General features: G+C 36.1%; 1 protein-coding gene across 1 annotated transcript; it reads right to left on the bottom strand.

Annotated features, from left to right (window-relative positions):
* Positions 1 to 1156: 1156 nt before the first annotated feature.
* Positions 1157 to 10830, bottom strand: fam20a (FAM20A golgi associated secretory pathway pseudokinase). Its single transcript, XM_077503829.1, has 11 exons — positions 10328 to 10830; positions 7027 to 7220; positions 6906 to 6956; positions 5788 to 5866; positions 5633 to 5725; positions 4175 to 4290; positions 3748 to 3928; positions 3561 to 3670; positions 3383 to 3464; positions 3250 to 3309; positions 1157 to 2433 (listed from the first exon to the last, which is right to left on the bottom strand). Exons 1-11 carry the CDS (start codon positions 10672 to 10674, stop codon positions 2163 to 2165), a joined length of 1584 nt encoding a protein of 527 aa, XP_077359955.1. The 5' UTR covers positions 10675 to 10830; the 3' UTR covers positions 1157 to 2162.
* Positions 10831 to 11643: the final 813 nt, after the last annotated feature.

Genomic DNA, 11643 nt, shown 5'->3' with positions numbered 1-11643 from the left:
AGAAAAATTTAATTAATAAATATATTATATAAAGGGACAAAAAACCCAAAAGTATTGTGCATTTCAGTATTCCGTTATTTAGTACATACCAAATAACTTGGTCACTTATTGCTATGGTTTGTAATTCAAATAAATGGTCATTGACGTAATGACTATTATTATTAAATTTATGGCTTGGAATGATGGTCGTATTGGGAAAAAAAAAAAATGTTCTCTTTGTCTTTTGTAAACTTATTTTTCCATAAATTCTATTTTCGCTGTCCAGTGCCACAAAGTAAATAAACGCTTCATGTCAATCGACACAACAGTATGTAATTGTATTGTGTAATAATAACAATAATGGGTTCCATTTTTTTTTCCTTCCCCCAACTACCGGTAAATGAAATAGTGTAAGGAAACCTATTTCAGGAAATCTGAGGTATTTATGTGTCAAGAGTGAGTTATATTTAATTATTATTTTTTTGCTTCCTGGAAAAGCGCCCGTCTTTTCACGCGCTTGTGATTTATCCTCTGCGCTTATCGAACGTGATGTTACACATCCTCCACACGAGAATAGCGACTTTTTGTGCAGACTTGATTGAATATTTGAATATCAAAACAATTTCATTCCTGTCATTTTTTGTCCTGGAAAGATCATTTCGATGCTGATTTGCTTCATAGTCACGCGTGTTATGTTTTTTTTTTTTTTTTCTCTTTTCGATTTACAGCCCGCTCACGCTCAAGACGCGTTTCCCCTCCCGCTCAGGCTCTCCTTTTTTTTAGTCCATCCCGCTCAGAAAAGAGTCTCAATAGGGACGAAGGTGTTTTTTCGGTGTAAATAGCAGCAACATCAGCAATCGGTTTTAAATGTTTTAGCCACACTGCAGTCGTCCCGGTTTGCCTTAGCTGAACTTTTCCTGGGCTTACAGTAGTCGTCAGTCAACTCAACTCCCCGCCGGTTGCGACCTTCCGGCGGGTCGGTGTGGGCCTGTCGTGCGCCGAGCCGCAGGCGATAAAAAGAGGACCGTTCTTTTTTTTTTTTTTTTTCTCTATTCTTCCCTGTATTCAGTTTGACCTACTGTATGTGCAAAGATGTTTATCCTTTTTGGTATAGATTGTTCCAGATGGCAGTTTAAGCAATAAAAAAAGTCAAAAAAGAATTCACATTTGCCTCAAGTGTTGTTTTGTATATTTATTATTACGCCACAAGACTGATCTATATGTCAAAGTGCCTTTACAGTTTCCATTTTCAACATTGGCCACAAGAGGGAGACGTGGAGCTGTTAAAAAGTCTACACACCCTTGTTTGTTCATTTGTCTGCTTTTTGGGATGCTCTAAAATGAAACCAAGTAAGTCCTTCGACACTAAAGCGCAGCTGTTACAAAATTTTCCTGAACGTAGCATATTCACAAGCAAAAAAATAAAATAAAATAATGCCCATCCATTCCAGTGCTTATAATAAACTATATTGTAAGAGGGTTAGTGCCAGAGAGGGGAAAAAAAAAAAAGTTTGGCAGGAGTCTGACTTTATTCTCAGAATTCTCACTTTAAAGTCAGAATTGTGAGAATTCTGACTTTTAAAGTCAGAACTTTGACTTTATTTTTTTCTGAATTCTGACTTTTTAAAGTGATAATTATGACTTTATTCTCAATTCTGACTTAAGTGAGAACTCTGACTTTATTCTCAGAATTCGGACTTTAAAGGGAAAATTCTGACTTTATTCTCAGAATTCTGACTTAAGTGAGAATTCTGACTTTATTTTCAGAATTCTCCTTTAAAGTCAAATTTCTGAGAATAAAGTCAAAATCGTGAGTCGTGACCATTCTGATTTTAAAGTCAGAATTCTGAAAATAGAATCCTGCCAATTTTTTTTTTTTTTTCTCTTCACTGGCCCGAATCCTCTTCCGTACTTCCTTCATCAAAGTATGATTTTTGTGTACTTTACATTATATGTGCTCTGTTTTATAAACATTCATCTCAACTTCTATGTGCCCATGTTGATCAATCAACAGGCTTGTCCCAAATGCTCGACACATTTTCTATGGAGATTCCCTCTTTCGACCCCCATTTTGTGGGCTTCACAGCATCTCGCATTGATTCCTGGCCCGTTCCCTTAAAATGGAAACGACTGCACTTCATCATGAAGTCTTAAGAAGCAGAGTAGACGTCCATCCTCCGCCGCTACCTGGCCGTTTCGCTGTCCGCGTCGGCCCAAGTGTGGGCCGGGGCTCGAACGAAGTCATTCGCGATGACCCGCTCGTCGCCCAGCTTGCGCGTGCAGCGCTGGACCGCTCGCAGGACCTTGACGAGCCTGCGATCCAACGCTGAGAGGTGCGCTTCGCTCAGGATGGGCCGCAGGCGGTCTTTTTGTAGGGACTCCCTCATCGCGTCGCTCAGTCTGAAGTCGGGTTGGGCCAGCAGCTGGAGCCTCAGTAGAGTGGAACGCTTTATTCTGTGGGACAGCGAGTAAAAAAGAGGCGATAAGCTATTAATAATATGGCAATATCAATGTGAATTCATCCATTTTATTTATTTGTTTGTTTTTGTATGTATTTATTTGTTTATTTTATTGTATTTATTTGTTTATTTTTAATGTATTTATTTTATTTATTTTATTTTTGAAATTCATTTATTTGTTTATTTTATTGTATTTGTTTATTGTATTTATTTGTTTATTTTTATTGTATTTATTTGTTTATTCATTTGGTTTTTGTATGTATTTATTTTTATTGTATTTGTTTATTTTTATTGCATTTATTTATTTTTTATTGTATTTATCCATTTGTTTTTGTATGTATTTATTTTTATTGCATTTGTTTATTTTTATTGTATTTATTCATTTTTATTGTATTTATTTATTTATTCATTTGTTTTTGTATGTATTTATTTTTATTGCATTTTTTATTTTTAATGTAATTGTTTGTTTATTTTTTGAATGTATTTATTATTTTTATTGTATTTTTTATTTATATATTTATAATTTGTCTATTTTTTTTTCCATTTTTCTTATTCTAACTTGAGTAGTGGGGAAAAATTCATATATGAAAAAAAAAATACATTATAGATTTCTTTGTGTTAGTTAAAAAAAAAAAAAATACATGGGAAGGGGACCTTGCAAAAAAATAATTGCATATTTTAATCCCAATTGGAATATTGAGTGGGATAAAGACTAGTCATATCTCATTGTTTATTTTCTGCAGCTAACCTAAAAAAATATATATTAATGCGAAGTGTTATAGAAAATAAAATAATTTTTGTTTTTACTTACATGCAACACTGCAATAGTGGGGCAAGAATGGATATCTCATCTCGACTGTGCTTCCCAAATCTATAATCACATATGGCACCATAAGATAGTGCTATTTTTTTTATATATATTTTTTTAATAAAAATAATTTTACCCTCTTGCATTGTCCAAATGAAGAAGAAATCCTTCATCGCCAAATTTGGTGAAAATCTCATAGTGGTGTCGGTCCATGTTGCCTGCAACAAAAAGAAGACATGAAAATACAAGTAATAAAATAAATACAAGTGTGTATACGTGTTGTGATTACGTTATTTATCACAATAACAACCCACCCATAAGAAAGTCAAAAATCGACATATCGATGATGTTGAGGAGCCGGTTGCCCGAGTTGTAAGGATAAAGCTTCTTTAAAGTGTCGCAGTAGGACGGATTCACCTGCCACCTTTTTTTTTCCAGAAAACGAACAACAAATAATCCAGATTTGTTTCAGTTTGGTTATTTACGGGGGTGGATTCTTACTCTTCTTGTCCAGTGAAAGTGTACGAGCGTATCCAAGGGTTGGGGATGGAGATGCGAGGGGCGATGCTGAGGCCGGGCAGGTATGCGGAGAGGGAACCTTCCAGTAGGTCGGGGCTCCCGCAAACGGCATATTCTGTCTTACATGCGTACAGGCATTTGGCGAAAAAACAAGTGTTGTTTGCTGTAAGGAGAGGAGATGGGGAAAAAAAAGAAAAAAAAAGTTGGAGACGTTTCCATCTATCTGTATTGCTGTTGTTCACCCACAAGATGGCGCCAATGCCCCAATGAATATGAAACACAGTCGAATAAGAAGCATAGTTTTTTTAAAAACGGTCAGTAAGCGTCAATAAAAGTGACCAAAAAGAAACATATTCGCATTTACAGCGTCACACTAGACCACTAAACGATTCTTGTTTTTGTTTTATACCAGGTGAGGTGAAGAAAACAGCACGTAGGTCGTCATTTCGGGTCACTTGGAGTACTTCGCCGGTGAGGTTGAGAAACCTGCCAACGACCGGTGGAACTCTTCGGAAGTCCAGGATTCTCACAGAAAAATACACCAAACAAAACTGTAAGTTAATTAACTCTCATGACTTTGTTTTATTCTCTCATATTAAATGAACATGGTTTTCTAATGAAAATACTAAAATGTATTTCCTGAAGAAATTACAGGCTTATTTTGAAATGACAAAGAGAAGGAATGAAGTCACAGGAAGTGAGGTGATATGGCCTAAATTAAATCTCGAATTTTAACTCCCCGACGCCTCCACCCAAAAATAGAGACAATAATAGGAACAATTTGGAAAAATGTCTCTTTTTGTCATGTATGCCAGCACAATTCTAACAAATTAACATTAAATTAAAATGAAAAATACAGTCTTCCCTCGCTATAACGCGGTTCACTTTTCGCGGTCTCGCTGTATCGCGGATTTTTTATTAAGTGCAATTTTGCATATTTTTTTTACAGTAATATACCCATTTTATAAAATTTATGAAGGTTTGAACATTATCAATGTTTGAACAAGAGAGAAATGTGAGAACATGTAAATGCCTCAATGAGAAAAGTGTATAAATTGTGCGGTCGGGGATTTTAGAGCCTTAAAACATTTATAAGAGTTGTAAAACATAAAGCTAACTACTTCGCGGATTTCATTTATTGCGGGTATTTTTTGGAACCTAACCCCAGCGGAAAACGAGGGAACACTGTAGTTAAAAATAACATTTGCACCCTTCCTCATGTAGTTGTGCATGTGAAAGCAACCTGGACAAAATATTTTACAGCTTAGAAGTGCATATCTCGGGGTCAATAGTTTCCAATAGTGGGTTCGAGTTTGAGGATATGCGTTTTGCTTACATTGAAAAATCTCAGATCTTTATGACTGCAGCTCGTGAAAGTAGTAACCAAAAAAAACGTGATGCTTTTATTTTTTTTTGTTCACTGTCTCTAAGTTTAATTCAAATGCTTCTTTTCTGTATTCCATCCAAAGGGCCATTCACTCCCCCGGGGCCACATTTTAGTCATTGATCAAACAATTCAAGCGTGACGCTGGAAGAATGCGAGAGATTGTGAGCGGTAATGAGAAAGACCTCAGGCAAGACCGAGAAATACGGTACTGTACAAGAAAATAACAGTCTTACAGAGGGAATGTGTCCAGCTCATTTGTCTTAAGTGAGTGTTTGCAGCATAATAACCGTCAAGCTGAAATTATAGCTGCAGTGTTAAAAAAAAAAAAAATGGTGACAGCTTTACATCCTTATGTTAAGTGCCTTAATGGTAATCTGCACTATAGTTAAGCTAATCACGCTGCAGTGAAAGCGTGTGCATGTGTATCTTAAAATCCATGGTTACCTTTAGCTGGGAAATTTGTGTACGGAGGTTCTGTACCTGTCCAGGTGAAAGGCAGCAATCTCTGCATTGTGTCTCTGGACATCCACGAAGAAAAAGACGTCATCCGGCGTCTCCTCGTCCCTCTGCTGCCTGAAACGTGCACAAAGACATCAATTGCCAGCGTGCTCACGAAGATCTTTCATGAGGCTCACCTCATTGGCTTGAACATGGCCTTGCCAAAGTCCTGCATCTTCACCGCCAGTTTCAGGTGGTGTCCACTGGGCTTCACCACTGGATAGATGGACAGCAACCATAAAACCTACAACTTCTTCGAAAGGTGGCACTTTGAGAAAACTGAAATCAACATTTTGCATATTGTTGGAGCTGGAGGATATTTATGAAACTATGCAGGGTAGCTGGGAATTAGTTGGTTGCATTCCGTCCCATTTGGCATTAACAGGCACTGCATAAAATCCTTTTTTTTTTACAAAGAGGGTCAGTTGGAGATAAAAAGTTGACGTTTTTGTAGGTTTTGTAATTGAGATATAAGTCTCAGATGGTTATATGAAGTGCTGTACTAAGAAGGGTTATTATAGTTACGTAATGAAAACGATAAAACAAATGATCTGTAACTGAAACTATGGCTTGCGTTTAATGTCAAAATGAATTAAAACGAACTGAATTAAACGTCAAAAGGAAATAAAAATCAACTATAATGAAAAAAAACAACAACAACAACTATATTCCAGGTTCTCATTCATCATCAGTATTACGGTACAGAATACAATATATTAATCCAAGTCCTTTATGTAAATAAAATTAATGTAATAAAGTATTTCAGATAAGTTAATTCAATTGTAATGTTTAAAATAAAATGTTGAGCTTTACAGTAAACCGTGAATAATAATAAAAAAATTGATGCCCCCCTTTTTTCCCTTATAACTGGAATGGAAATGTCAATCTTTTTCAGCCCCAAAAATTATGTATATATTTTAAATAAGAATAATAGCAGCATTTAAGATGACACTTTGTAATGCATACAGTAATGAAAAAAAAAAAAGAAACACTTTTAGCCACTTTTTTTTTTTTTTTTTTTTGCTCCAATTCAATGTGCATTATGCTGCTCCTTGTGTGTGCTTTGGCCACATGGGGGCAGTATAATACTACAGACATAGACACAATTTATTTATTTATTTTTTTACAACTGACGCAAACTAATATACAATGTGTAGTTATTTTTGTTTAAATGTTTAGCATAAACGGCATAAAAAAAAAAAAGTTTAAATGGACATGTGAGTCGTTGTAAATTGAAAATGTGAACTGACCTTACCTTGGCTGCAATCGCACGCTCCTTTCAGGGCCTTCTCATCTTGAGTGTAATCTGGAACAATTCGCACGATTACAACAGTGGCGACTTTAATTAAAACAAGCAGGAAGTGAGAATTCGACACCTGCGCTGACCACCGTCATGTCGTGCATGTCCAGGAGCAGCCGTGCGATGGCGGGGTCGTGACGGGAGTACAGAGCCTGGCGGGTGATCCCCGCGTGGAACTTGAGCCAGTTGGCGTCAGCGTGGAAGTCCACCTCGTGGTGGGTCACGGTCATGTTGGAGGCGGCCGCAGCTTCGTTGTATAACTTCATGTGTCTGACCAAGAGTCGCATGGCGATACGTGAGGTAGGTAATGATATCTATTTTTTATTTATTTATTTTTATTTTTATTTTATTTTTTTTTACACGAGGGCCAGGGCAAGTTGTTGCCCCATCATAAATCTATGTTGCCTCAGTTAAGCCTCGCCAGAATTTTGTTTTATATTTTAAAATTTATTTTAAAAAAAAAATGTCAGTATCCCCATAGCCCTAGGAGAGAGCAATAAAATGTAAAATAAATAAATAATAATGAATGCTCCTTTCAAATGGTATTGTTTCTAATTTAATTATATTTAATTAAGCAATTATTTAATAGAATATATATATTTTTTTTAGGAATACTTTTTATTTTAGGTAAAACAATAATAAAACCATGAATTACAATATTATTAAATGGATTATATATTTGATCAAACATTTTCAAATATTTTGATGTACTTTATCTTGCTTTTTCTATTTCATGTAAAATTAAAAAAGTAATTATTGCTCATTTTAAATGTGACTGTTTTAAATTTTATTTTAATTAACCCCCCAAAAAAGTATTTTCTGTAAAATTGCAAAATGTTTACAATCGTCAACTAGTTTTTGTTCTTTTTATATAAAATTGTTTATTTTCATAATATAATAATGACTTATGGTCATTTTAAGTACCGTACTATTGATTAATGTATTTTGTTCTTATTAGTTAACTAATACGTTACATAAATAAAAATGGCTAACTAATATTTGTATTTTATGTAAAATTTTTAATTTCTTAATAAAATAATGAATGTCCATCATGAATGTTATTCTTCATAATTACTTTTTGTATGATTCATTTAGAATGAAGAATTATTTAATACAATGCTCTTTTGGTTTATTTATTGTTTTTGTATTTTCTTAAATAATATTCTTTATTTTAATAATAAAAAAAATCATGGTTATTTAAAATGATTTGCTTAAATTTGATACAATCTTTTTTTTTTTACTATTTATTTTTGTAAAAAAAAAAAAAAAAAGAAACAAAACTTTAATATTATTATAGAAATGTAATTATTTCCTACAAATAATATTTTATGAATGAATAAAAATTACCTATGCTCATCTGTCTGTTAGCAATTTACTATAATGACATTCGGAACAATTAAATTACAATTAAATTCTCTTCCACTAGATGGCAGAATGCACAATTAACCTGTGCCTGCTACACCTGCCGCCATTGATCAAACGAAATAATCACTGCGTCAACTAAACAGGTCCAAATTTTACACTAAGTATATTTGTGAGCAAACTGTGACGAGATTATCATTATTTTATCATACTATTCATTTTGTGACATTGAGGTGATGTTAAATTTGTGCCTTGGCTTAAAATAAAGGTTGAGAAAATCGAGAAGGTGATATGGTGTCACCATGTCAATAATAAATGGTATTCTCTTATATTGCGTCAAGCTGATTTTGAAATTGCCATTTGAAGGCATTCTAAACTGCATATTGTTGCTTTAAACGGCAGCCGAGAAGGGGAAATAGCCATAAAAGTAGAGCCTGCCTGCTCATAATTCTTCTCCCTTTCCACCTCATGGGTCCAAAAATCTCCCAATCTTGCTGAACGAGCAGACACGCACGCGTCACAAGCCAAGACAGCTTTGTCTCCCGCAGATGAGGACGGGCGTCGGTTCTTTCAAAAACCCTGTTTACCTTCAAGCGCGCCAGACGCGGGATCTCGGAATAACGTGTTTGTGGCGTGGACTCGGGTGACGCACGTTTCAGCGAGTGTTGCCTTAATCGCTTTTGCCCCAAAGCAAACAAACACTCGCTGGCGATTGTCTGTGTGGTTTTACAGCTGTGGGAGCGCATCTGTTATCACGCGCTGATGCAAAAAGAGTATTTATATTCCTGGGTGTCTGTGTGCGGTGGGTTGAACGGCCGTAAAATCAGTGACTCTGCCCCTTGACCACGGCCGGCCCACCAAACACGCCTTCGAATATGATCGCTTGCAACACGTGCGGCAGGGATTCTTCAGTAAACACCTTGGAATAACCCGAAAGCATTTGCTTGGGTAAATACTCGATGTATGTCTCTCCCCAGAGGTCGATGCATAGCAACAGAAAAAGTTCTATCCCTTCTGAGCTTCCGTTTAGACTTTGGCACCTCCAGGTCACATGACCTGAGGAACTAAGCGAGAACCTCCTACTGAAAAGGAACATGTGCTACAGTAAAACCATTTAATAAGAGTTGCACCATAGCAGAAAAATATGCAAAATCCAATACTTTGAGATTCATTTTCTTTGACTTTCGTCTTGTGTGTTTGGATTTTTTTCCCTGCAATTTTTTTTCGAGCAATTTTCTGATTTATTTATTTATTTATTTATTTATTTATTTTTTGGGGGGGGGGGTTGTGCAATTTTGTGCATATTTTATGGTCATTTTCGAGATTTTTATACTTGCATTTTAATTGTTTTCTTTTCTGATTTTTAAAAAACATTATTAATTTTCTGCCTTTTTTTGCAATTTTTTCAACATTTTATGGTAATTTTTGGGATGTTTTGTTTTTGGACATTTTATACTTGCATTTTAAACGTTTTCTGCTTTGTATTTATTTTTTATTTTTTTAAATTAATTTTCTAACTTTTTCGGCAATTCCAAAGACATTTTATGGTAAATTTGGGGATTTTTTTTTGGACATTTTATGGTTACTTTTTGAACATTATTTTCTTTTCTGCCTAATTTTTTTTTTTTTTTTTTTTTTAAATAAATAAACTCAACTTCATGGACTTTTATGGTAAATTTCTGCATTTCCTCTTCCTTTTGGACATTTTATGGTCACTTTTTGGATATTTTTTAGGTAATTAAAAAAAAAAAAATTTCTTCTAACTTTTGTCTCTCTTTTTCTAACAACTTAAAAATGTGGATTCCGACTTTTTTAATAAGAAATTATTATTTTATTTTTTTAACTGAATCGTTAATTCATTTCAGGAATATTTTATCTTAAAAATAAAGGTAAATATGTATATATATATATATATAAATTTCTACGATTTTTTCCTTTTTTTTTTAGATCCACATGGAGCCACAGGAGAGGGGACGAAAGAGCCACATGTGGCTCCAGGTAAGACAGAAGCTCACCTTTTCCATCGTGACAATTTCTTCCTGTAGTAGTCCATCAGCTGGTCCGCCTGAAGCAGTTTCTCCTCTGTTCCCAGCGTGGGGTTCCGGGTGTTATACAGAGGATGTGCAAACAACCGGTCAAGCTTGGAGCTCCCATTGCTGAGTCCCGACGCTTCCACGTCCCGGAGCGCGAAAGCAGTCCAGTTGGAGAACTGACTGGGCAGGCTGAAGTTGCTGCGGCGGCACGGACAAAAGTGCCTCGATCCTTCTCCCGCGTTCCTCAGCTTTGGCAGGAGGATGAAGTAGAGGTCAGCGGAGAAGATGGCGGTGAGGGTTACGGCCAACAGGAGACGGTCTTTTCTCATTATTGAGAAGGGAAGAGGAACAAGTCGACCGGACGCGCTCTCTACTGCATGTTTCGCCGCCGCTGGTGCACTCCCCGGCAGTCGGCGAAGAACTGAGCGCAAGCGTTGGGCTGCTTCCCAAGAACTGCTGCACTGAGAGTGAGCGAGCGAGAGACTGTGTGCGCATCAGAGAGGGAGAGCGAGAGGAGAGAGAGAGGAAGGGGCGGAGGCGTGCAGGTATGTAAACACCGATTAGGAGCCTTCTTGGGGCGGGTGCATCATATGCAGTCCCACAGTGGGGTGTGGATCTGCGTGACGGCGTGTTAGGCTGCTTCTGTGTGTGGTTTTGCAGGTCTGGCAAGTTTGCTTCTATGTTGGTTTTCCGACATGCTCGTTTTGGATACTACAGCAGTGGTTCTCGTACTTTTTGGGTCCGGGGATCACTTGCAAGGGAAATTTTTCATAATCTATACACTCCTGAAATTTAGACTTAATCTCTCCAATAAAAGTACATATCCATACATGGGTGTGATACGATTCAAGGGTGGTTCATTTTCAAGTGGAACGAGTCGATTCAGTGGGACGATTCGATTCGATATGGTATGGCTCAGTTTGAGAGGATATGACACAATGAGTTGTTGTCATTTTGTAATATGAATGAGCTTGTTAGGACTGTATATGTGGCCCGGTTAAAAATGCATCTTTCACGTCTTTTGCCGTCAATGGCAGTGAATGAGTTAAAAGAAGAAGAAAAAAAAGAGGGTTATGATGATATGTTTACTCGCGAAGGCTGCCAAATGAATAATACTGAGCTCTCCTAAAAAAAAAAAAAAAAAGAAGAGAAAAAATTGAAAAAATAGGAAAAAAGAAAAAAAAATGAAGAAAAAAAAAAGAAAAATAGAAAAAAGGCAGTGAAGGAGTTATGGGACTATATAGCTCTCAGATAAAAAAAAAAAAAGGATTTGTACGATTAGAGAGGACAGTACATTT

This window comes from Festucalex cinctus, chromosome 17 (assembly GCF_051991245.1).
Source record: "Festucalex cinctus isolate MCC-2025b chromosome 17, RoL_Fcin_1.0, whole genome shotgun sequence".
NCBI classification, from domain to species: domain Eukaryota; kingdom Metazoa; phylum Chordata; class Actinopteri; order Syngnathiformes; family Syngnathidae; genus Festucalex; species Festucalex cinctus.
This window is presented reverse-complemented; position numbering and strand designations above follow the sequence as displayed.

Coding starts and splice junctions, on each gene's coding strand:
- fam20a (XM_077503829.1), bottom strand. CDS start 10,674: ATGAGAAAAGACCGTCTCCTGTTGGCCGTAACCCTCACCGCCATCTTC. Junction 7,221..10,327: donor AAATTGTCACGATGGAAAAG/GTGAGCTTCTGT, acceptor ACTCTTGGTCAG/ACACATGAAGTTATACAACG. Junction 3,310..3,382: donor CATTTGGACAATGCAAGAGG/GTAAAATTATTT, acceptor ATGTGATTATAG/ATTTGGGAAGCACAGTCGAG.